This window comes from Atractosteus spatula, chromosome 4, assembly GCF_055471065.1.
Source record: "Atractosteus spatula isolate fAtrSpa1 chromosome 4, fAtrSpa1.hap1, whole genome shotgun sequence".
In the NCBI taxonomy this organism is placed as follows: domain Eukaryota; kingdom Metazoa; phylum Chordata; class Actinopteri; order Semionotiformes; family Lepisosteidae; genus Atractosteus; species Atractosteus spatula.
In genome coordinates, this window is record NC_142709.1 from 2,279,844 (window position 1) to 2,306,178 (window position 26,335).

Consider the following 26,335-nt stretch of genomic DNA (forward strand, 5'->3'; position numbering starts at 1 on the left):
TTAGAGTTATGCTGCGCATGTTAAGTTGTTAAGTGGTGGGCTATTATAAGTGGCCTTTCTCAAAAAGATTTGTTTTATGACGTTCGTAAAGAGGGGTGAGAAACAAGGATATTTGCAGTAACAGGCAGATGAAGAAACTCGGTCTCAGTTTGGATCTGAATGTGGTGGGAAATATGTCCTGCTCCCTCCAGGTCCTCCAGATCAATGGCCATGGCATACAGCTCAATCTGCAGGTCAGTCTTCATACCAGCAGCCACCTGAAACAGACATTTGACAATATTACTGCCCTGGGAACCACTCCAGATTCACAAATAATACGTACCTTACCTCCCTGGTTGGGATTCTATCAATACATTGGAACTACATACAGCACTTACCTGGGGAACACAATTTCAGCCTCCTATAAGGTATGTTTAAAAAACAAGGAATACACAAGTAACCCCACCCCGTGTGTGAGGCGAACACAGCAGGAGTGGGAGTTTTGTGCAGGTGCTGCAGGTTGCTGTGCTCTTCCCCCACCTCGCAAGGACATGCTGGAAAGGTAAAGTGTCGTATCTAAACTGTCTGCCTGCCTGCTGAACCGTGTGGGTGTGCCCTGTGATGGACCCGTGTCCCGACTTGCACAGGACAACAACAATATTATTATTATTAAATAAGGTACTGGGGATCCCCTCCCCACCAGTGAGCAGCCCCACCTGGATGATGCGCCAGTCCGCTCCCCACACACCAGCTCTCAGTGGGGAGGAGGGCAGTGTAATGAAGCCAGTTCAGAGATGGGGATTATTAGGAGGCCAGGATGGGTAAAGGCCAGGGGGAAATTTACACCCCTACTCTTTTCGAGAAATGCCCTGGGATTTTTAATGACCACAGAGAGTCAGGATCTCAGTTTCACATCTCATCCGAAGGATGGCGGATTTGATAACAAATAGGCTGTTGCTTGAAGACAATAAGATTTATACAACGAAACATGCAAAATCAAACTGTTAGGTAGACTTACTGGTCCAGGAGTATATATAACTCTCAGTCCTGTGGCAGGAGGTGGCTGTTTCACACTGAATCTGTTGAAGCAGAGACAAAATACTTCTGTTTAAAAAAAACTGCATCAAGTGAAATATTCACTTCTGAAGCTGGATTTAAAATGAGTAAAAAAAAAAGATTATTTTTATTATGAAAGCATTTTCTCTACAATGATTGCCTTTGATTCAGTATTTCATCTGAAAAAGAAGATAAGAAAGTTCTGTGTAGCCTACCTAGAACCGGGGTAAAATCTCAAAGATGTCAGGATGCACAACATGAAAACCATACTCGGTGCACACAGTAAAGTCTCAGATGTAAAAGGAAATCATGAATAACACTTTTTTTCTGCTTTTGCTTTACATTTACACAAGACAAAATATTCAGGGATAAAGTCTCTCTCAATAATGTAATAGGCTTCATGGGCTGCTGACGTCCCCCTCTCCTGCAGTATCTGGGTTACTGCCAGTGAGGACGGTGGTTAAAGAGGAATGGGAGCTCCTTTTCACAGCTAGGTCTGAGTACCTGTATATCAGCTTGGATCAGACTATGATGCAGTCTTTACACCTGACTGCGGCACTTTCTTGTTTCACTGCAACATTTTATAGGTTCATATAATAAAACTATACAAGTTAGATTATGAGTCAGATGGACACGAGATTATTAAAATAAAATGTTCCATAAACCAATCAAAAGGTTGCATTGTTCAGTGAAAAGCAAATCATCATTTACATAAAGTACATTTAATTGAAAATTAAGTCTACAAGCACAAACCAGTATTTCACATTGCTTAGCATTATGCTACATTCTCTTAAGAGTCAAATTATTTGTTCTTGTGTAATTTGATTTCAAATGCAAATGCATTTTCTTTTGAAAAATAAGAGTTTTTTTTAAATTTTTGCTATCATGTTATAGTTTCACAGTTTTTAAAACAGTATTTAACCACTGTTTTATGCTTGACTAGGCTGTGTTACTCTGCGGCGCTTTGTAGAACTGTCACAGAGGACTGAATCTGGATTCGCCTCCAGACTCGAGATGTGGTTCAACCCAGGAGCTGTGAAGTGCCACAGGTATTACTAGTGTACAATGCGCACACGGCCGTCAGACACCAGGAGCATACACACCTGCAGGAATCGATCCCAACATTCCTCAGTGCGACAGTGACAGAATAGGTGTACCCCTCTCTCAGCACCCCGAAGTCCACTTCTGCAGGGAAGAGCTCAAAACCCCGGCGAACACACTGCAGTGTGCCACTGGCCTGGGGGCCGGCCACTGACACTGTTCTCACCTTCCTCCTCACAGGGTCCTCGACGGCAGTGAACTAGGGCAGAGCACGGGATACAGGAGTGAATCACACCTGAGCTGCGGTTACATCTCTTCCACTGTAAACACTCGGCACAGAGGTGTAAGAGACGAAAACACACGGGCACAATGGACAAGTAATTCTGCATTAAGGGTTAAGAATGGCTATTGTAGTAGTGTCCAGTTAGCTGTAACGTGATGAGAAATTAGTTGTGTTTATTCATACCGTATGTTGCTATTTCTGACATTTTAACAAAGTATGAAAGTTAAAAAAGGTCCACATCAGCCAGTTTCCACACAGAGCCGTATTTCACTCGTGCCCCTCCGAGGTGCTGGGCTGTCCCGCCCGGGATGTACAGTACCTTCTGGTGCGGCAGGCTGCCGGGCTGGCAGCCGCGGATGGCCGAGGGCAGCTTGACCCTCTCCTTGCGCGGGTTCCCGGCGACATCTAACTCCAGGCTGCAGGTCCGGGCACCGCTGCCGCCTACTGAAGACACGTCCTGCGGCACTGGTCCTGGGAGAACAACTGAGCTTTTAACTGGGTCTTGCTCGCGTTTCTACTTCAGATTCTTCTTGTTCTGACTGTTCTGTAAATTACACTAACACCAAGACGTCATGGAAATAGTGAGTTTTGACTACAGAGTTCTTCCAGTTGTTTTTATTTCTATATCTTATAATGTATATAGTATGTACTGCACAGTATGTGAAGTCTGTTCAGTACTGTGTGTATTTTACATGCTTTATAGAAACTTAAAAGATATATGACTGAAATGTATTCCTGTGGTCCCTGGTGTTAATTATCATAACGGCTAAATGGAGCTTCTTCAGTCCAGAGGCTAAGCTGTGAAAATGTGAATTGGGCACGTGTGTGCACCCAGGTCTTTGAGATCCCAGTTCTGTCACTGAACATCCAGGGACCTGGTGTGAGATTTCCACTTGACCGTTTGTTGAAAAGGAAAAAAGAAAACTTCAAGGCGGCTCATGCTTCTGACTTTGATTGTCTGGAGCCACAACGACAAACACACATTTGAACTACAAAGCTTTTACTTGTGTTCAAAGCTGATTTGCATGGAGTTCAATACATACTGGCCTGGCGGGATCTTTTTTTTAACAATCTGTTGTACGGCTCACTTTATACCAGAGCAGTTTGGAATGAAAAACAGTTTCCAGGCCCGAGACGGCGTGACAGTCGGCGTACCTGACGTGGCCGGAGCGCAGGGGGCGGCGCCGGGCCGTGGCGCGGGACAGGCGGGTCTGGCTCGCTCCAGCACGCTGCCTCCTGCTGTCGGATTAACGGGTCTGCACGCTTCAAGAGTCAGAAAGCAAAAACCGCATCCTGAACGCCTCTTCCACCAAAAACCAACGCTTCGGTCAGACGCGCACCTCTCGTGTTCAGTTAGGAACTGTGCGATTTGGGATCTAACGGGTGATTAGGGCAAATAAATATTAGTTTTAAGATGATGAAACAAAGCATTACCATTCACGTCTGTAGCGGCGTTTGGCATTTCATTCACAGATTCTGTTGTCGTTTCTCTTTTTGGGAATGGTGGGAGCTCTCTGGACAGAGATTCCATATCTGGAACCTTACAGGGAAAATAAAACGGAAAGACAGGCAGGACAATTAGCTCCTGGTCAATATAAAATGACACAACAATTGATAGTGGAAAAATAAGTCCAAAAAGTTATCCTTATAATATCTTTTAGTCAAAGTTACCATTTACAATGATGATATATAGCAAACAGTTAGCGTTCAGCTACACACAGCAATCTTACCTGAGTGAGCAAGAATGCTTTGCCAAATTCAGACGCAAAATACGGTGGTATTATTCTCTTCCTGAGGGCTTCCCGGCATTTCTTCTCTTCTAGCACCTCCTGTCTGCATTGTCAGGCCAAGATTTCAATTTCACACAATACTAAACACTTTCCTGTAGATTTTAAAACACTTTTACAACACGGGTAGCATGCACTGGTACATTTAAGTCTTACTATGGTATAATCTAAATGCACTCCAAATAGAATTAGTTGTGAAATTTTTTTGTCACGTAGAAGAAAAAGGGTAGACTGTACTATATGTGAGAGAAGGGAAGGGACAGAAGTACTGAACTACACACAAAAGCAGTATAAATAAAACAAAGTCATAATAAGGGAGATATATTATTATTATTTTCATGCTTAAGATTTCTCAAGAAATTAGCGGCTTCAGTTTCCAAACTTTGAAGTGGTGTTAATAACTGGTTTTAATGTTTCTTCCAAAGCAGCCATTTTGTCTGCTGAGAGATTTGGAAGGTTCTGATTCACATTTTGATCACGGTAAAAAGCTCAGTTCATACAAGCCACCACATGGTCTACAAATACTTTTAAGCTTTATGTTTTTACACGGTGTATAATGTTTACACTTCGGGTCTGACAGATATCTCATCTGAATGTCCATCTTCCACGCTGCATTACCTGCGCTGCTCTAGTCTGCCTGCCCACACAGACACCCGTTTGACTCCCTGCCTGCTGCGTGTCAAAGATGGAGAGAAAAAAGGAGAAAACTGCAGACTGGCTGACCTCCACAGATAGGGTAAAAATAGGAAAATACAAGGTGTCGGTGAAAAACAGTCGTCACAGGCAGTAAACCAAGTGGAAGAATGTCGAGTGCCATCCATCTTAAACAGTATCTCCCACACTGGGAGTGTCTGAAGCAGTTCAGTTTTCTCTGTCCAGGACATGTTTGATTTAGTAAAGGGAAGTGATTGGTTCACAGGTCCCTCAAGAAGGAAAACACATCTTGTACCAAGGGGAATGCACCGGTCACATTCCTGGTCTATCACCGAAACGCAGGACGAGAGTGAATGTGCAGATAATTGGATTAATGGATCATAACATGACCATTCTTTCTAGGGAGTCAGCAGAATGACTGAGTTTTAGTACTCCCTGTGAGCACTCGCAAAGAGGACTGACCTTAAAAATGGCTTTGGATCCCAAAGGTCTGTTTTTACACAGTTAAATTCAGCAAGAAAAGATCATCTTTTGATACCCGCTATGATAAGTGGGGATTATAAGTATAGGTTTTTAGGAAAATGAAATCCAGTACGGGCAAAAGTTGCGAGACTACAAGCCCTACCTGTCCCTGTCCCAGTCCTCTTGTGAGCGCTTCGATTGCACGGGTTCGAGAGCGGGTTCTGGAGGACCGCTGATGGCTTGCGTGTACAGGGCACCGATATCTGGAGGAACACAGGTCAGAGTTTGTGATGCAGGTAAAAAAGTTCACTCTTTACTGATTCATATTTTATTTAAAAAATACTGCATTTACTCCCAATTAAAATTACTCCCAATTAAAATTGTCGGTTTACTGTTTTGTTTTTGGTTTTATACAGAGTAAACTGAGGAAACTAAGGAAAGCGAAGGGAGGTAAGAAAAGCGAACGTATGTGTGTTTGTAGCATGAGGCATATTGTACAACAGACACTCAACAGCCTTGGAAAGAGCAGGGAAGAACAGGGAGAGCAGATCGTTTCTGTGGTAAAGAGAAGAGCCAAAGCACAGGTGAAGTCTTCAGAAGGCACGGCGGGCGTCTGTCACACTGGGTCACACTGGTGCTAGCGGGTTTCTAGGCGTCACGGTGCAGCATGCCTCTCACCACAGCTCCTCTCCTCTCCAGCTGCCGCGGCTCCTTCCACATCTGGGTAAGACTGCCACGAGGAAGAGAGGGTCCTTCAGCGACCCGCTCTGAACTATGCAGCCGATACTTCAATGCCATATTTTCGTCATGTTTTAACATCTTAAAATATGTTGTACATAATTTAGTTTTAGTTTAATTAAATTGTCTACTTCTGTAGCAGAGATTAAAGCACATTTGAACAAACGTAAAAGAAATAAAAAAGCTTTTTCTGACATATACTGACATATTGTATAACATATTGTATAACATACAGTAACTATTACAGTATACAGTATATATTGTATAACGTAACTGTTTTGTCTTATTTATATACAGTATGTTGAGAAGTATGAAAAACACAAGAGATGCCATTCATTCCAAAACTCATTGTACAGTATACTGTATAAACAGGGCAAAGCTCAGAAAAGTATGCTAGGCCATATTATGTTTGGTGCAGGTCACCAAATATGTGTGTGAGTCTTAATAAGGAAACATCAGTGACTCTGTGTGAGACAGTTCAGCTGATGAAAAGCTGCCAGGTGCTCACCAGGACAAGCTTGAGCAGGTCGGCTGCGTGCAATTTCTCTTCTTCAGTCCTGGGCTCCTTCACGTGCATCTCATCCGCAATGTGCTCTTTCCTCAGGATGTGCTCAATGTACTCCTATCATAAAAACACAGTCCTCTCAGCAACACTGTTTAATAAATCATAGCTTTTAACTAGCTAAAACAGTCCTTTCAAATCAGATATTTATTTCATGTTGTGTACCAGGGTATCAGGAACATTCTTATATTAGTATTTTTTATAATAATTGCATTGAAGTAATATATTAAGATATATTATTAAAATAATTTATTTCAATAAATTAAGAAAAGGTCTCTGAAGTTAGAAATGCTGTCAGATTACTGAACTCTACCCCTTCCACTGGTTCACACTGATGTTTTTTTACGTTGTACTGTATGGTATTTAACTTGTTGTTGCTGCTGCTGTTCTGTGTCCATGTTTTTGGTGTTTCCTTAGTGTCTTTGTATCAGAGCATACATGCAATTAAGCATTTCATTGCACTTGTGCATATGACAATGAACTGAACTGAACTGAAATGCCTTGTTTTCAGTTTTAAATGCTCTTCCACATAGTTTCCACTTGTTCCCTGTGATTCATATTTCAGTGTTGATTCTGGAGAAGTCCACTGGGATGACTTCACTTGTACTGATTCATGTCTTGCACAGCAGAAAGGAAACCCATCTCCTCCAGCTCCAGGCCATTGTTGTTGGTTTTACTGGCGTTTGTGCAGCTGACCCTTTATCTACTGAGTGCAGACCAGTCTAGAACCTAGGGAAGGCCAACAGCTATCATACGGTAGGTTTAAAAGAGACAGCAGGGAAGGGTTTGTGCTCAAAGTGTCCAGAGTGTCTGAAGAGCAGGCTAGCAGAGTGAGCTACCTACAGCTCACAATCTAATTTCTTCACTGAGTTTCTCCTTGATGAACCAAAACAATCCAGGTATCAGAAAACTGGAGGTAGCTATATTTTCACAAGCGGAACTATTTTAGTTTCATTTTTTAAAATCTGCTGGATAGTTTGTGCCTCACTTTATTGTAATGCATATCTCTTGGGCACTGACGGCTGTCTCCAGGTTGGCCTGAGTCTAAGTCACTGGCTCACCTGTGGAGGTGGTCCAGACGTGCTTCTCAGCACCATCCCTATGCACATGTATACACATCTACCACCACTGATTCCGGATTCCCTTATAAGGAATTACAGTCCCTGAGCCACTGAGCCACACTTGCACCGCCGTCCTTTACTGTGCCAGACAGATGAAAACCCGGCACTCCTACAAGATCCAGTTTCTTATATGGGTGGGTAACGTTGCAAAACGCGTGGGAGCACATTATCAGTCCGTCAGGCTCTGGAGCAGGTTGTCCAGAATACTGTCGTCATCACTTCCACTTTGACACAACATGAATGTTTTTGGTGATGATGGGTGTTTCCATTGCATTCGCTCTCCGGTTTCTTCACCTGTTCTGTACTCTGACCAAGCAACCAGGTCTACTTCAAAGTCTACAGACGTCTACTTGGTCTTTGTATCTGCTGCAGACAGCTTTGGGTGCCTTCTGGTGGCAGCATGGTGAAAATGTAGCTATGACTATGCTTTTGAGAATTTTTAATACTTTTTTTCTTGCCCCCAGCATTACACACATGCTGTATTACAGACGGCAAAATTCAATGTTTACTGACTTACCTTCACAGATGGTAGATAAAAGTAAGAGTTTTAACAGCAAAGATGGCTACCTTGTGACAATTGTTAAGAGACCTCGACGACTTATGGTCTATTTGTAATGTACGTTCACATTGGCTGAAATAAGTACCTTTAATCGCAGTTCCATCTTCCTCCTCAGGGTGCTGCTTATGGGCTCATATTGGATAAGGTGACGAATTTCAAGCACCTTAGGACACTTAAATACAGGCGCAGAAGGAGCAGACACTGGTATTTCATTCAAGTACAGCCCCTTCCCAAGAGAGGTCCCGAAGGGAGGTCCAGACTTCTTCTTCTAAAACAGGATATTCCCCCACAAAAAGATTAATTATTTTATTCACTTAGCTATAACCTACAAATACCTCATAAAAACTCATAAATAACTTATAAACGCTACCTTATGCAAAATACTGTAGAGGACAAAAACTAAAAATGGCACAATGTATGAGTGAAAACAATCATTTTTATCTCGGAATAATGGGATTGTAAATTTTAAAGAAATTAAAAGCTAAAGGCAATGTTACATAACGTAACAAAGTGAAGCGGGGTTTCGACATTTGCAAATTTGTTTATTCGCGATTCTGCCTGGCTGATGGTGTCCTGTATGGAAGAGAAGTAGGGCTGGAAGCAGCTGAGCTGAAGGATAAGTGCCACTGTTGAATTAGCGGCACAACAGACTAGGCCTGAGACGAATCTAGCATGAGAGAGCCTCTCCCTGCCCCCTGCCCTGGTACCCACAAAATCACAGCTGGAGATTCTTTTTTTAAATTCCTGGTTTCATGTTCTTAGTCCATCATTGGCCATTGTAAGAGCATTTATGTTTTCAGGTTAACACTACATCGTTTGGGCATTCACCTACATTTTCTTACGAAACCTCACACAATTCATTTTTAAAATCCCTGAGTTCTGCAAACGTCTCAGGAGACCAGATAAATGTATATTAAACAATGCACCATCCAGATGCTTTTTTTATTCTTTTCTATACTTGACCGCTTACGGTATCTACTTTCTTTGAACGTCATTACGTTCTTTACCTCTCTGGAGGGAAAATCGTTCCATTTCCTAGACTTAAGGTTGGGAGGAACAATGTCTCCTTCACTCCGGACGAGCCATCGGGACCACACGTCCTCTGGGCCTGGCCGGAGGATCGTAATTCCGAGGACCCCTGCAGGGAAAAAAAAACTTTTTAGTCTTAAACGCATCACATTGTGTTGGAAGCGGAGGAGATGTTTAATTTTAAAAAGGCGCGTCCTGTACCTGCGAGTTCAGACAGGGGCTCCTTCAGCACTGCGGTCGAAGAGTCGCTGTAGGCTTCGGACAGAGTGGCCTCCACGTCTCGGGAGTGCAGCAGCTCCGTTCCGGAGCCGTTGGCATGAGCAATGAAGAATCTGTCACAATTGAAGGCTCTTCGACTTATTAAAGTGCAGAAGGAAAAAAAAAACTACAAAAGGGCTTAAGGATCATGCAGTGTGGCTGGGGACAGTAAAAGGAACAAAATATGCTGCAGGAAAGACAAACAGAGTGCAAATTTTATACACAAAGCCTAACATGAGTTTGGCTGACAACTGACATATTAAAGACGACAAGACAATATATTACTTGTAAGTAACAATAAAGTGACATTTTACCTTGGTGAGTGTTTGCAATCCTGCCTAGGCTCCGAAGACTCTGGACCCTCCTCTTCCTCTGTGCCATCTTCTGTGCTGGAGATGACAGTTGAGGTTTGTCCATCTACCATCACCTACAGTACAAACATACAGATCGTGAGCAACATTGTTTCTTTGCCTTATGTGAGTGATGGAACAGAAAATGCACTGTGCACCTTGTAAGTTGTCACACTGGACTGGAAACAGCTCAGTGCAAGAAAGGTTCACAAGGGCTCCTAAGTACCTGCTGCATTTGCATGATCAAATATCCTTTATTAATAATAATTCCTTACACTTATACAGCACCTTTCTAGACACTCTACTCAAAGTGCTTTACAGGTAATGGGGATCCCCTCCACCCCCACCAATGTGCAGCCCCACCTGGATGATGCTCCAGTACGCTCCCCACACACCAGCTCTCAGTGGGAAGGAGAGCAGAGTGATGAAGCCAGTTCATACGTGGGGATTATTAGGAGGCCATGATTGGTAAAGGCCATTGGGAAATTTGGCCAGGACGCTTTTCGAGAAAAGCCCTGAGATTTTTAATGAGCACAGAGAGTCAGGACCTTGGTTTTACATCTCATCTGAAGGACGGCACGTTTTTACAGTACACTGTCCAAGTCACTATACTGGGGCATTAGGACCCACACAGACCACAGGGTGAGCGCCCCCTACTGGCCCCACTAACACCTCTTCCAGCAGCAGCCTTAGTTTTTCCCAGGAGGTCTCCGATCCAGGTACTGGCCAGGCTCACACCTGCTGAGCTTCAGTGGGCTGCCAGTTGTGAGTTGCAGGATGATATGGCTGCTGGAATTCTGCAAGCAAGTCTGATGATTGAATTAGAAATCAAATGAATATTAAACATAAAATGATTTTACTATGTACCTGAAAGAGGTTTCCCTCTGGATCCATAACCTCACAGATAACATCTGTGGTGTGTCGCATGATGTAGCTTCCAGATTGTAGTTCCAAGTTGGTACCAATAGGGGCCAGTGTTACATCACAATCTGGTTTGGAGCTGTACACTGCCTGGCCGTCTGGGTAAATGCTGAGACACCCTGTGCTTGATGGTAAGACCTGAAGAGAGAACCACGTGTTTCACTATCAAAAACAAAAGTACAGTACCTTTCATTTTTCTTGCAGGAGATCCTACTGTATATAGCATATGTAGGCAAACAAAAATAATAATAATAATAATAATAAAACATAAAAATGAATAAGTCTACAGCATTTAAATATTGTTTATATGCCTAAGCCTAAGTGAATAAAAGTTCATATTAAAAACCTCAAGGCAGTTCTTTCTTTTAAGGGGAGAATACTGACAACAGAGAGGATGATGAAGAATATATTTGTTCTTATTTCAGTTTTGACACCATTTAGAACTATTCCTTCAGATACAGTAACTGCACTTGCGCAAATTCTGCTTTCAAGACCTCATTGAAAATGAAATAAATCACATTTTACTTGCAGCATGATGGAAAAATGTAAATGATCCAGCTAATCCAACTTCAGTTGAACCTCACATACTGTATGTTCAGGAATATTAATAATCCATCTAGCGAATGGATTTAGAAGACGTACATGGTGCCTGAATGTGCTTAACCTTTAACCTTGGCATACCAACATTTTTTGTTTGTGGAGAGTATAAATGTTTAGAATTACCATTAAACGATAGTCTTTTATGTACTGTTTAAAAAAATCTAATAAGTAATTATGCATGAATCCAGTATAGTACAGTAGTCTATATAGTAGAAAACTAACTAGAAATTAAACTATGGACAACTACCTAATTTTTGTTTAACTGAAACAGAAAATTTCAATTTTAATTCAGGACCAAAGTTTAGTTTAAAAAATCGTAAGCAAAAATCTAATGCAAATCTTTTAATGAATGGATTGAAACACATGCTGCATATACAGTACACGCTCATAATAAATAAAATGTTTAATAAAAAGGAAAAATGTCCTGTTTCTATTACTTGGTTGCAAGTTAATCTGAAAAGGCATCCATTCGAATTAGTCCCTACATTCTCCCATCCTACATCAATATACTGTATTAACCGGGCATTTAGTACTTGTCAAGTTTCACCTTGTAAGATCCTTGAGGGTGAGCTGTTATTTTAGTTCCATCTCCAAAAACAGCTGTACTTGTGCTGTCGTCACAGTTCAGTATCACAGTGGCAAATCCCAGGCACTCTATCCAAATATGTTTTGCTTTTTTAGAGATGGTTAGTACATCTTCACCTGGGATGAAGAAGTGGGGTGGGGTCAGTTTAGAAAATAAATAACACTCTTTAAAATGGCTTTAAACAATTCAGAGTTCTTTTGATTTGTCTAAGATACCATCTTGCCCAAATATAACTCTAGCGTGCTAAATAAAAGTCTCCATGCCTTGTTGAACACTCTGGTCAAAGTGTGATGGAAGGATTGATGGCATCAAGAGAAAATGAGATAATACGAATGGAAACTTTCTAGAAACTCTTGAACTCAGGAATCTGTCGCCCAAATATAAAATCGAATGAAACTGAATTAACTTCAGCTGTATTGCATTCCATGCGGTATTATTTTTCTTGCCTGTCTCTCGGTGGTCGTCAGACACTGGAATTTCAACATCTTGGTACAGAGTGGTGATCCTGGTTCCATCAGCATGCTCCACAGTGACAGTTCCATCCCTTTCCAACACAGTGACTACTTTATCATCTCGGGTTATCATAACCTGCAAAAGACCAGCTTGCCATGACAATAATGTCACTTGCGTATACAATCAGGTTTCAGGTGCTTTGCTAAAATGACTGTCCTACAGTACATGCCCTTTTATTTAGCCAATCATTTGAAAAGTCAGCCATTATAACCAGCAAAGCAGGATCACGGACAGTACTTTTCCCGGATATTACAATCCTGTAAACGAGTAGCGTTCAAATTATCTATAGTCACAGTGTAAAAGAGCCTTGGATTTCTACAGAAAGTTCTGGTTTCATGTACACAAATGCCAGAACTGAATACTGGATAGGATATAAAATGGTACAGTATATTACGCAACATCTCCATGGAACTAGACCAGTTTTCTCTGGCAGATAACCACGGTTCTTGTTATAATGTTTTGTAACATTAGCGCTTCACTTCATCAGGTTCTTAATTTCATCAATAACACTAATACAGCATATGCAGGGTTTGCAGATCATGTACTTACTGCCCCAGTGACTGGGTCTGTGGCTTTGTAAGCCAGAGCGTGCTTCATTTCGATACTCCGATTTCCTTCGGTTGCCACCCTGAGGCCAGATGGTGTTGTGGTCACCCAAGTCTCCTCTGGGGATTCAGCACTGCAGCCCACTTCAGCCTTTTGATCCAAACCACTGGCCTCATTCAGTTCTGTCTTAAGTGCAGCGGTACTTGTCTTCTGGGTGTGCTTTCCTACAGGATGACGATTTTAAATTTTTACGACTCTTTTTTTAAACAGGCTCTGTTCTCCAACGTTGATGAGTAAAGAATAAATGAAAGGGAGATGCGACGTGTAGTTAAAACATCTATAATCCGTTCTAGAATATAAAAATTTGAGATAACTGGTTCTAATAGTTCATGGTCAATATATTCATTCATAATTTCAGTCGGATTAATATTATTCTATTATGAATCCACTGAAATACACAAGGGCACTGTCCACGATTGGCTGTGAATTTCTTTGCCTTGACTTACCTTTCTTATCTGCGACTTCTTTCACCTCTGGCTTCTGTTCTTTTGACTCCTTTTTAACAGGAGTTTCTTCTGTGGGACCAGGGGGAGGAGGAGAGTCAAGAGGAGGTTTATAAATCGGCCCTGAACCGGAGCTTTTGCTCACAGTACCGTCAGCGAAAAGAACCTGAGAAGGAACAAAACCACAGAATTGACAGAGATTGCTGATCTTGTCCATGCACCATCAAACGGGAGCTACTGGAATGGGAAATGATTATAACGTAGTAAGTAAGTGCAGTACCTCGGCAGAACCGTTCCGCATGTACTTGATCACAGCTCCTTGGCTGGTTATGACTCTTGACACTTCTCGGATCAGTGAGAGTTCGCTCATTTGGTCACAATAGAGATGGCTGTGGGGGATTGGGAAACTCTGTCTTACTAGGATTTTGTGCGACTCCTGCAGGGAATCTGCTCTTAAACCTACAGCAAATTAAAACGATAGTGTCAGAAAAAAAAGTACACATACACACATACAAGCTCATAGTGCTCGTCAATGTTATATGTCACCTGTGGGCGAGTGACAGGAATATAACAAATTGTGAAATTTCAACATTTAGTGTTCATTGATCACTAACAGAACCATAAGACATTAGAAATGTATATCGCAGTGGTTGATTTCACCTTATAGTACCCCATTCTTTAGGGTAGGAGGATGGGCTTTATATGGAGTATTTGCTCAGCTGTCAGCTTCTTTATCTTATCATCTCACTTGACCATTGACAATGGCCAACAATCCAGGAGGTCAAGTGTTTACCAGGTTTACTGGTGTTTAACAGTGCCTGGATCATGCTTAGCGAGGTCTTCGAGCCAGTCTTCCTCAAGATGGTACTGTACAGAGCTCTATTGGACCTCAATGCAGGAACCACAGAGGTGTACAGAGAATAAAAAAGAGAAGGCAAAACAGAAAAGTGTCGACTGCAGAAGCATCAGCACCAGGAGAGATTTCCTCATTCACAGCTCAGCCAAACAGACCAGGTTCAGGTAGTTCGGGCACTAAGGAGACCTACTCCAGTGACAGGGTCTGTGGCTTCGTGAAGTTTTAAGCAATGTGAGAAAAGCAAAGAAAAGAAGGAAAACAATAATAATAATAATAATAATAATAATAACAATAATAATAATTGCTTACACTTATATAGTGCTTTTTTGGACACTCCACTCAAAGAGCTTTACAGGTAATGGGGAATCACCTCTACCACCACCGACTTCCTAATTAACAGTGCTCATTAATTTGGAAGTGATTAAAGGAATTGAAAACAGCCAGCGAACTCCTTCCATGACTCATTCCACCTGACATTTCACAATGTAAACTTGTTTTCTTTTCTTCTCGAGTGTTTTCTGATGTTTATATTACACATTACAGTAACTACTGTACTGTACAATGTAAACGCTATATGATTATATAATAATGAATATTATTGCTCTTATTTAAATTACTACACAATTCTAAAATTTGTGGAAAGAATATTGGGATACATTTTTGTGGGACTCAGGAATTAGTCAGAGGTTTTTACACGCAATTGTAATTTCATATTTGATATACACATTTTCAGCTTAGGAACAGTTTCGATAGAACAGATTTTATTAATGAAGTTGCGTGTGTGTCCTGTGATTGACTGGCGTCCCGGTTAGGCGTGTATCGTGCCTTGTGCTCAGTGTGTGCCGGGTCACAGTCCGGCTCACTACGACCCGGTATATATATTCGACTAAAAAAATGATGGATGTGAATTCTCTGAAAAACTATTCACTTCAATATAATTTCCAATATAAGAAAAATCTTCAACGGTTAGCTAGTGATATTCATTCCAGTGCTCAGTGCAGTACAACAGTGCTGCCACATTTACAGTACCTGCTGACGTTTCACTAAAGAACTTCACTACCAGCCCATTCGGTGCAGAAACACTCAGAGGCTGGAACGGAGGGAGGTCTGCAGATTCTCCTCTGAGAGACTCTGTAGCAGGGGGCTCAACATCGACCTAAGAAACATATTCACAAAGTTGTGAATTTTAATATGTCCCCACCAACCTAAAATACCGTATGTCCACATGCATGGCTAATTCATTCAGTTTGAACTATTAAAAAAAAATTAACATTTCACAGCAAAAATGGAAAATTAAATTAATGGAAATGAGTGTGAAGAAACTCGCATTGGTAACTACCAGTGTAATAATGAATAATACTCCTGGATATCTGTACATATATACTACATTATAACTAAAAAATTCCTGTGCACTCAAAACGTTCTATAATCTTCACTTTCAAATGCCTAAATGCTTTCTGACATTTATGCTAGTTCAGCATTTCTACTGCTGGGCACATTTCTCATCTGTACAGTTTGCACAAGGCTCGGCTGGCCACGCGTTTTAATGCAAGAATTCAAATTTTAAAAAAACTCCAGCAACTTGAGTAGCTGAGGTTCGAACATCAGGACATCACGGCGGGCGATGGCCTCGGGGCGGAAGCTCAGACTGCCTACCCCGGGTTTCAGCCCGTCCGCCATGTCCTCCTGCTGCAGGCGGTCCTCGGCGGGAAGGGGTGGCGTAGTGCCCCCTCTGGCCCGAGAGCCTTTGGGCGAGCGCCCAGACTTGGCCCGGGGGGACTTGGCTCTTTTCCCCGGGGTGGAGGGAGACACGGAGGTGGAGGGGACAGGGGAGGGTGTGGAGACGGGAGGGATGTTCAGCACCGATTCCAGCTGGGGGTCTTTGTCATCTACGGCAAAGAGCAGCAACACAAGGAGAACAGAAAGGTTACGACAACGAGGAGGCTCGCTGGGGTGCGAGTAGCCAATTGAGCTGAAGGCCTTTGAAAGGAGTTGCACAAAGGAAGGCAGGAGTTTGGCCACCGTGTGGCCCTGACTTTATCAACTTTAATTCTTAATCCTTTGGAGATTTTGAAAAATTTAAAGAGTGTTCCCCAACAGTCTTCTCTATTCAAGACTAAAAAGATTTATCTGGTGTGATGTAACTATTCTGTCTTCTCTGGACAAATTCCACAGCAGCCAGTTTTTTTAGTCATAAAATATTTTATTTTTTAAATAAATATAATTTTAGTGATGTTTGAAAACCGTCTACCTTGTATGGTAAAACCACAATGAAGTGCAATTATAATTACACATTCTGCTGTGAAAGAAGCTCAGATCAGATAAGGAAGAACACGTATCAGCGTAAAATACATTTTTAAAAATTCCCCATAAAAAACAGCATGAAATGTTACAAATGTTAGGAAGAACAATTGCCTTTTTTTACCTCTGCCTCCGCCTGAGGAGCCATAGTTGCTGAAGGAGAGATGCATTCCATTTTCAAGCATGGCAGAGAAGGAACCACATTTACTCACTCTTTTCTTTTGTTTTGGGCCTTCTGCAGTAAGAAAAATGCAGTCACAGATAAACATACCGAAAACCATGTTTTGAAACGGTTTTATTGAATATTCATTATATATTGGTACCTCCTGTCTGAATGTCTGAATTCAGTTAATCCACCTGGAATCACCACAACTCACTAGATTTAAGTTATAGTTTGTGTTACAGAGACATGAAATTGACTGTATTTTGCTTTTAAATTAAAAATGAGACATGAAACAAATATCCAGGAACTTAGCTGTGAAGTTCACACAGCTGACAAATATTATACTGAAGCTGATTTACCTTCTTTATGAGCAAAGATGGCTTCGTTTTTCATCTCTGTTTGTTGTTTATCCTCCAAATCTTTCTTTGGGTCAGTGATGTGGATGAAAAAGTGATGTTTGTCTTTTATCACATTCACTTCTATTAAGGATATACCTGTGGAAAACAGCGTAAACAGAGGCAGTGAGTGCAGCTATTTTAAAAGCATGCTTGGCCACCAGTGAGCATATATTGCTCCTCCTTTCAAACAGATTATAGATAAGTGTGAGGGATTTACTTCCTCGGACAACTTGGCAAACACTGTACGTGTGGTCGTGAAGAAACTGCAGGGATTCCAGTAGAGTCCTTCAACTACAAAAGCATAATAACACCACTAGCAAAGAAATTACTTCTGAATAACACAGATAACACTGCACTTCTTAAAAAAGGGGGATAAAAAACTGGGGATAGTGTTTCTGTTTATATGACACTGATGTCTTAAATCAATCAATGAATTAGTCCTAAATTCTTGCTTATTCTTTAAGGTTCACTATCTTTTCATTGATAGTCTTCTTAGGGAGGGGTGCTGTAATGATAAATGACAAAATTAACATGCACACCTGCATATTGTCCTTACCTTGGACAAAACGTATGCTTTCCACTCTAATACGTCCTCCATCACATGGAAACAGGGACTGAACCTGCCCGGAAACCTGAATCAGGCTGTCACCCATATTGTAGCCCGTGAACTGGAAACACAAGCAGACAGTACAATCTGAAGAAGTGGTTTGTTGAAGAAAACAAGACCATTTGTGCAGGAAGAAATTAAGTGAATCGAAAGGTATAACGTGATTTATTCCGTGATCAATGACATGTCTCTCCTCTCTTACCTGATAGACCCTTTCGGGAGGCAGGCCTGCTGCTGTGTCGGGCTCCTGAGCTGCAGCAGGCTCTGGGGTTTTCACGGGCTCCTCTTTTCTTCGGTCTCGGGGCGATTTCTTGGGAGAAGATGGGGCTCTTTTGCTGTCAGTTGACTCTGACCTGTCCCCTTTCTTCTTTCCCCCCTTTTCTTTCTTCTCTTTCTTCGCAGACTCCTCCTCTTTCAGTCTCTCCTGCTCTTCCTTCCATGCCTTAACAGCGATTGAGATCACAGAAAACCTTTTCTCAAACATTCGATCTTTTATTTGCTTCAAGCAGCCACTAGTGTCACAAAAGGAGCAGAAAATGATGAACTAACTTCAGAGGAAATCCTCACTTTAAAGGAAACCCATTAGTCAATTTGCATCACACTTTATCTGTATTAATCAAACCTCACATGAATGAGAATATATTGTAATTTGTTCAAACTAAATACAATGTGCAACAAAGCAGACAAGAAATTTAAAACAGGCAATGTATGGGAGACATACTGTAATGACCCTTCTTTATGCAAACATTTCAACCTTATGTATATATTCTCTGATGTTAGTAAGAAGCTGGAAAGGAAATGATCTTCTCTGTACACTAACCTTAAGCGAACCTTCACGTGTGTATGGGTTCCGTGCTGACTGAGGTTCAGTAGTGTTTTCAGTTTTGCTTAGTGACCTACTAGGTGATCCTTTGTCATATTGAGAAAAGAAACGCACAGAACACACAAATGAAATCCCATAGAGATAATACCAGAAGTGTAACTGATATGATTGATGTGCCCAGTTTGCTGCATAGTCCATACATTGTTTAAGCCATGATTCAATTTGAATTAACATATATTGTGTGTATATATATATAGAAGCAGTTATATTTTCTCTGCATGGAAGGCTATCATAGACACTGTTACAAGGGCTTGGTGAGTGTGCGGAGCTGCTAGTTTATTTATGGTTTCTGTAATTTAATATCTGTGCGCGTCTGATGTGTTTTGCCATTAGAAATGAGTTTTGAGGCAGGTTCTCGAAAACGCTCTCGTCTTACTCCCGGTCTTCTTCGGAGACGGGGATTTGACCTTCTTCTTCGGCGTGGCGGACCTGGACCCGGCCGCACCAGCCGCGGGCGGCTGCGACGTCTTGCTGTCTGCTGCTCTCGAGCACAGGGAAGCTTGCCTCTTCACTTCTTCTTCCCTCACCCAGTCGCAAATCGAGTCGGCAACATTTTCCAGGTAGTTTCTATTGCGAAGACGAGGTTTATTTTTGTGCCGATTTAAATATCATTTGCTGTAATGAATGCTGCTGACAAAATAAACTTTATGCAAACAACAAGAACTTTAAAACACGTAGATTGACTGACAGATGTGCTACAAAAACATCTTTAACTTAATCATTAAATCAGCTACTTTGTCTTATCTATTTTGTGCAATCTATATGGTGAAATACATGTTACTATATTGCTTTTTTTTCCATTTTACCTAAACCCAACGTCCGAGTGAAGGGCCATATCCCAGAACTCCCTGCTCTGCCGCTGCTGGTTCATAGGGTTGTGAAAGACCAAGAACAGCGAGTTATCCTGCATGCAATGGTACATATCAGTGCATCCATACATTTGGGAAGCATTCTGGAGAACCTGAAAGGTTAGTCAGAAAATGTGAAAATTAACCTTTTCACAGTATCTGTTATAGTTATATATAAGATACTAGCTTAAATCTTAACTCGATGCATACAAATACAATACTGAGACAATTTAGAAAAAATGAAAAGTTATATTGAAATGGTAGACCTACAGATTTATAACAAGCAAAAAATGAGTTGCCTGTAGAAGTTTTTTTTTTAAACTTATAGTATTGGAAGAGTTCTGATTGAGCAAAGTTGTTACAGTAAAAGTTGTTTTGTATTATGGTGTTGTACAGTTGTCATACTGTATTATTGTTGTATATGTTATACGTTTATGAATTCCTGATGTGCAACTGTAAATGCAATAATCTATAGTGAACAGACTGAATCACACTGAGGATCATTATCTTAATTATTGAATAACATTTTCCTGTTACCTGTAAAAACACATTCGGTTCGTAGTGCTCTGCAAAGTACCAGTCTCTCAATGATCGAATCTGAGCCTTTTGGATTTCCTCAATATCGGTTCTGATGGACTGACACCTTTCTTCTAATTCCTACATAAATAAATAACAGCAAATATTACAATTCATTGAACTACAGAAAACTAAAAAAAAATCTGCATGATAAATACATATCTGAAAAATCCTCAAACATAAAGAATATTTATGTATACAAAATAACAGAAACACATATAAATATAAACTAAAGTGAATTTTCCTTCAATTACCATTAAACACTGTAAGAAATATTGTCTGAATGATCATTTTTGTTGCAGCAGGAAAAGGCCTCTACAATATGTCTCAAGTTTAGACACATTACATGCTGCCACAAGCGGTAAAGAAAACAACTAAAATATACAAAGACATGGCTTCCAACTGGAAAATGACAGATGCAGGCTATGTATAACCACTCATTAGAGAGCTACAGCTGAACAGAAGCTTCAATAAATATGATGTTACAGTATATCTACTGCTGGCACTGTCGAAAAGTGCAGTTCTGGTAATAACAACTTATACAGTACATTTCAAGGGAAAGGGAAAACACAAGAGCTACTGGTGCAGCCGATCAGGCACACTCTGAGAATAAAATGATGGCGAGAGAGGACACAGCAGGGATGTGCACACAGTGGTGCCGACCGCACAGGCTGGAAGGGAGGAAGCTGAGCAGGTACAGAGGTCTGAGGAGCTGGTGCAGTATTCAGAAAGCTACAGCAGGAGCACGCTATCGAACAAATGTGTCGTGTAGGAGAGAAAGGAATTGAGGTTCTTGGTAGAGATTAAGAGAGTATAATACAATCAGGGAAAACGGCACGGTCAATTAACGTGGTAGGAAAAAAACGATTTTTAAAGGTAGATTTTCAAGTGCGAACAGGAGAAAATAGCTGAACTGGGAGTAAATATGACATACACTGTATACTGTAGAGGAGAGAAAGAGCTGAGAGCGATAATTTTAGAAGTGCTGGGAGGGCAGGTGAGTGAAAAGGTGGGGAAGAAGAGCAGATGTTACGGATCCAGGCCAGGGGGTAGGTGTTGTTTCTCCTGCTGCCTCTCAGCCCTGCACAGCTCAGCGCGAGTGAAGAGAGGGAGGGGGGATGATGAAGACAACAGGATGGGAGGGGAGAAGGCCGACAGAGTCCCGAGGCGACCGGAGCAAAGATGGGGAGAGTGGAAGCAACTGACTGCTAGCTGAGCGAATGAAACAAGGTGGGGAAAGTGAGAAAGATCAGAAGGAAAACGGTGAGCTTTAATGACGAGGCTTCAGAATTCCGGCACTTAGCAAGCAGAGAGAGGACGTCAGCAAGAGTGGTTAACCTCAAAAAAGGCACCGAAACTGGAAAAGAGGACCGAGAAGAAAGGAGAAATTTAAGCCCATACTTGAATATTTTTTTCCTCTTTTCATAGTATTCTGAAATGATAATTGGGAAAACAGGACTCTCTCCAAACATAGGTCATCCTTTCTTCATTTTTACATGCATCAAAAGTTATGTTTTGTTTTGATTGATGTCAAAAACTTTCCACTCGTACAAAAGAAAAGTTAGCACATTGTATCTGCAAGTCATTTGTCACAGATTGTATTTCTTACAGCACAGGAAGATTCCCTCATTGAAGGGTATGCCAAAAATGAGGTAACTAAGGAACTGCTATATTTAATTTTGACCAAATAAAAATGTGCTTGCCATCTATTATCAAGTAATAACATATGGGGAATACATGGAGAAACAAATACAATAACAAACCTTATTCTTCAGAAATGTTTCAGGCTCCGGGTCATTGTTGCCAAAGTGCACTTGGAAAAGAAAGTACATATAATACTTTTGTAAGCACTCAAAAAACATTATATTTTATGTTTCTATTTCAATTTGAATTGTCTTAGGCACTATTCTCCATCTCCTACAGGTTGCGTTGACCTGGAAAATAAGGGCCTTGTACCCCATTTGTAAATCATAGTTCTCTTATATCGTACTTTACGAACCTCAGAATAACCACAAATCATAGCTAATGAAACATCACTCACTGCTTTATGGAATTGAAGGATTTCCTTTTTCCTTTTTAATGATTAAACCAGGGTTTGCAAAAGGAACCAGATGGATATTATTGGTGACCGATGTCCTTTTTTGATGGATAGGCTGATACCCAACATATTGCAAGAAAACCAATAATACTGTTTTATGGTGAAAAAATACTGAGAATATTTTCTGCACTGCCAATTTTAAGAAAGGAAATAAAATGCAGATTCTTCGACAAGTGTCTAAGGACTGCACAGTTTTTATTTTTAAATAGGTATTTTTCCAATGAGTTTCTTATAAGTGCATGTTTAATTGTTTGGCATCGATGACACCGAATTTTTATTCTCTCAGTTGTAGTTTGTGATAAACACCCCTCGCAGGACAGATAGATATGTTACATACTGCATGCATAGCCACGGCAGACCTTACCATAGCTGTCTGACCTGCAGTAGGGTTTCCGGCCCTCTCTCTCAGAACTGTGCACCAGAGTTTCACTGCCTGACGGGCAAAATGAAATGAGACTGAATCGATCAAACACCTTATCTTGCAGGGCTACGAGTTAGGGTCATTCCTAAAGTTACATACAGGGTTCTTCACACGTCAAACGTTAACACAGATGTCAGGACCTCTCATGCTCACGTCATGTCATCTGCACGTGTCTCTGTGAATCACTATGCATGTGATTATAAGCTGTGTAGCACTATGAAGGAGTTATGCAGCAACGTTCAAATGAAGTGTTACCAGCATTTATGATGATCTGTTGAGATGTAATACATCACAAATCACTTTGATAGAAAGCAGGCATTGATGTGACATCCGACACTGGTGAGCATGGCTCCTTCAGTTGGTAAAAGGAAAGTTGTCTGCTTTTCTGATCACACCTTCATGCAGAACAGAAGACATACCAAGACCATGGCATAAACCCAGGACACCGCCGTGTGAGAGTCCAGAGACGCATCTTGTTTACAATAATTAAGAAGAAAAGCTTTATTTTATAAAGCACCTTTAAAAGTAGCATTTCAAAGCTCTTTACAGCCGGTGTAAAAAAAGAAAAGAAAAAAACAGTTACAGTGTAAGGATAACAGATGGCAAAATAAGCACATATAAGAAAGACAAGCAGAGTGGGGTGCTGATAAAGATAAAGGGTCATTGGGAAATGGAGCAGATACAGACACTGTTTACATAAAAGCCTTTTTGAAAAGAGAGGTTTTGAGTCTAGATGTAAATTTAAAGCTTAAATTGAAAGTTTAATAGCAAGTTCTCGAGAGGAGACCTCCTTACCAACCATATAGGACTAGTCTGTAAGCTAGAGCTCGCACACCATAAAGGGACAGCTCCAAGCCAGACCAGAAGGACGTGCGCATGAGTCTGTTACTAACTGCAGCGCAAACCGAGTCCTAGCTGCAATTGCAGCAGCCGAAGTCAAACAATTGAACATTCGTGTGGTCACATCACAGGGCATCACCTGGCTCTGATAACTGGACGGCAGCACATTAAGTAGCCAACACTTCCATGCGGGAAGAATAAAAATTTCGTTTCGATTAGAAGTGTGAGGGCTGATACAACAGGACATGCATGACACGTCAGATGAATAACTGGGGTTTATCAGATGACACTGACGGTGTTCCTAAAGTAAAGGGGCCTGGACTCAATGATTCTTTCATGTCAATAAATAACATTACCTCTTGTGGTCTTTATCTCCTTGTTCTCTGTCATTTTTATTCTCATCCGTTTTGCAAACGAGACGGGATCAGCCCAGGGCAGCGCCTCTGGATCCCCCGCCCCGGTCTCCACCAGGCACCCACGCTCATCCACCCCTGTCAGCTTCATGCCTTCAAACACAAACTGATTGAAGGCTCTTTCAACTTCTGGCCAGCTCAAAGACTCTGACATTTAACAAGCAGAAGAAGGAAACAGGATATTCATAGTCTTTTGCATCAGAATGACATACTTTAATTCTCCAAACTCCTATTCCCAAATTAAATAAAACCAGATTTAAGCAGAAAAAAAACATTTCATTTGTATTTTCCACACCTATTAGTCTCTTAATAGATTCACGCTAAATCTTTAAATCTTGCTTCAAGAAAACCAGGGATAAAGTTTGCTTTGAAGTATAAGACACACAAAAATGTCTACATGCATTATTTTTACTGTTTTTTTTTTCTCATTTGAAGATTTAATGCGTCGTCGTGCCTTACCATCCGTACAAAAATAAATGAGTTCCTGAATTCTGGTCAACCATGGCTTTTCACTAGAAGGCTGTGGTACATTAAGGAATTTTGATGCTGGCATCTTTTTAAACATTTGTTCTTCAGCTTTTACTGGATCAAAAATTTCATCACTCTGAAAGTAAAGTGACAGAAATGAGAGAAACAGACACATGAAATAAGATTGTTTTATGAAATCACAAATCATCTCTTTATTGTTGTCACAAACAAGCAGGCAGTACAGCATACTGTCTGTGTGTGGAGATTACCCTTCAATTCCACTTGACTCAATGACCACTTGGAACAGAATGTCCTTCCCCAACCCCTCTCCAGCTGGGCAAGTCACAAAACTGGGTACCCCAAACTGGTTCTCACAACCCAAAAATTAAAGAAGTATTTTCTAACAGTCTGAAGTCATGAGACCAAAGATATTAAGAGTTTCTTAACACAGTGTACTCCGTCTCAATAAATATTTATGATATCGACATTTGGGAAAAAAAAATCTGCCTCAATGAGTAAAATTGTAAACAGGTGGCGTGTGTCCATCGGGGTCTGAAATGTTCAGAATCAAGAATATAAGGAGCAAGGGGCCCGGCTCACACCTGACGGTGTGGCCTATGGCAGAAGGTATTGTGATTCCAAAACTGAGCTGATCTCATGCTGACAGCCATCTACCGATCAAATTCACGACAGTCTGTGCTATAAGACCCCCGAGCGCCTCATCCTACGATGGACATCACTCTTACTTTAGACCAACATTGTAACTTGTCTATTTCATCTTTACAACGCCCGTGTCAAACACGAAGGGACTACGTAGGCTGTCAAACACTGAAGCATGATTCCATTGAAGCATTCGTCTGAGTGACGTCAGAAAAAACCCTGACATTCCAGGAACATCTGGGATGAGACAGCAGTGCAACTCCTATCCAGAACCTGCCTACAGTAGCTAGCTAAGCTTGCCGGATGAATGCAGTGAGCTGTGGTCACATCACATCAGACCACTTCTTGCCTTGTTATATTGTGAAGCAGAGCACTGTGCTCATGTCTTGACATCCCATATAGTCGACATCCAGCTGTGTGCAACAATACAATATCCTTCGGCCTTTCATTCTTTAAAAACATCACCCTGTAAATATGCAGTATGACGTATTTACAAACCCCACATTGGTTTGTAAATACGCACAACAGTGCTATACCACTGCTGCCATTTAGCAACGACCTGTCCAATCATCCTACTTTCCACCAGGATTTTTCCCCAACACACCCTCCGGAAGTACAGGAAGTCACAGAAATGATCAACATGAGTTTTGGTATTTTTAGCATAAAAAGAAAACAAATACATAAGTAAAAAAATGTTTCTCGAGACCCTGAAGGAAAATTGGTGTCAATGCAATGGAAACATGATGTTTATCACCCAATTCACATTAAAAACATCATGAAAGCAATATGCTGTACATAAAAAAAAGAAAAAAACTATGGGAAACAATTTTTGATGTTTTTTTTTTCCTCCTAGAAACATGAACAAAAATAGTGCCATATTTCTGTGGTGTACAAAAAGTTATCTAAAAGGTCAAATATATTGCATATTTATTTTCAAATTCTCTGAGTCAGAGATATGTATAGTGTGAAGTATCAACCACAGGCACGGACTGTAGCATCTGGAAAGGAAGAATGAAATCCTTACGTTCAGGTGGTGCAGCCTCACTGCTCGTTCATCATGACAGTTCAGGAGCAAGGGACGCACACGCTTCTTACTGTTTAGATGTCTTTCTTGAATATTGAAATCTTTTAATAATTTCTAGAAAAATAAACAGATATTTAATGAAACTGACTGCAATGTGTTGCTTAAAAAAATCTTAATGGTTACTTAACATCAGAAAAACATATTCTTTAATAAGTAGATACCCTTTTTACT

At 41.0% G+C, this 26,335-nt stretch overlaps 1 protein-coding gene across 1 annotated transcript in view; it reads right to left on the reverse strand.

The window, feature by feature from the left end:
• Window positions 1-74: 74 nt before the first annotated feature.
• Window positions 75-26,335, reverse strand: part of spag17 (sperm associated antigen 17) — a 35,061-nt gene continuing 8,800 nt past the window's right edge. Inside the window, exons 12-45 of the mRNA XM_088913026.1 lie at window positions 26,105-26,218; window positions 24,412-24,556; window positions 23,896-24,099; window positions 22,638-22,711; window positions 20,142-20,261; window positions 19,563-19,717; window positions 19,133-19,323; window positions 18,694-18,782; window positions 18,076-18,315; window positions 17,823-17,934; window positions 17,228-17,362; window positions 16,830-16,940; window positions 16,061-16,293; window positions 15,434-15,560; window positions 13,829-14,007; window positions 13,552-13,714; window positions 13,049-13,269; window positions 12,433-12,574; window positions 11,948-12,102; window positions 10,747-10,938; window positions 9,844-9,956; window positions 9,473-9,603; window positions 9,250-9,380; window positions 8,328-8,510; window positions 6,509-6,622; window positions 5,941-5,992; window positions 5,426-5,525; window positions 4,090-4,192; window positions 3,794-3,899; window positions 3,515-3,622; window positions 2,679-2,854; window positions 2,139-2,335; window positions 998-1,058; window positions 75-257 (exon numbers count right to left, since the gene is read on the reverse strand). Of these exons, the coding sequence (XP_088769152.1) occupies window positions 75-257; window positions 998-1,058; window positions 2,139-2,335; window positions 2,679-2,854; window positions 3,515-3,622; window positions 3,794-3,899; window positions 4,090-4,192; window positions 5,426-5,525; window positions 5,941-5,992; window positions 6,509-6,622; window positions 8,328-8,510; window positions 9,250-9,380; window positions 9,473-9,603; window positions 9,844-9,956; window positions 10,747-10,938; window positions 11,948-12,102; window positions 12,433-12,574; window positions 13,049-13,269; window positions 13,552-13,714; window positions 13,829-14,007; window positions 15,434-15,560; window positions 16,061-16,293; window positions 16,830-16,940; window positions 17,228-17,362; window positions 17,823-17,934; window positions 18,076-18,315; window positions 18,694-18,782; window positions 19,133-19,323; window positions 19,563-19,717; window positions 20,142-20,261; window positions 22,638-22,711; window positions 23,896-24,099; window positions 24,412-24,556; window positions 26,105-26,218 (4,860 nt within the window). The remainder of the gene's footprint in view (window positions 258-997; window positions 1,059-2,138; window positions 2,336-2,678; window positions 2,855-3,514; window positions 3,623-3,793; window positions 3,900-4,089; window positions 4,193-5,425; window positions 5,526-5,940; window positions 5,993-6,508; window positions 6,623-8,327; window positions 8,511-9,249; window positions 9,381-9,472; window positions 9,604-9,843; window positions 9,957-10,746; window positions 10,939-11,947; window positions 12,103-12,432; window positions 12,575-13,048; window positions 13,270-13,551; window positions 13,715-13,828; window positions 14,008-15,433; window positions 15,561-16,060; window positions 16,294-16,829; window positions 16,941-17,227; window positions 17,363-17,822; window positions 17,935-18,075; window positions 18,316-18,693; window positions 18,783-19,132; window positions 19,324-19,562; window positions 19,718-20,141; window positions 20,262-22,637; window positions 22,712-23,895; window positions 24,100-24,411; window positions 24,557-26,104; window positions 26,219-26,335) is intronic.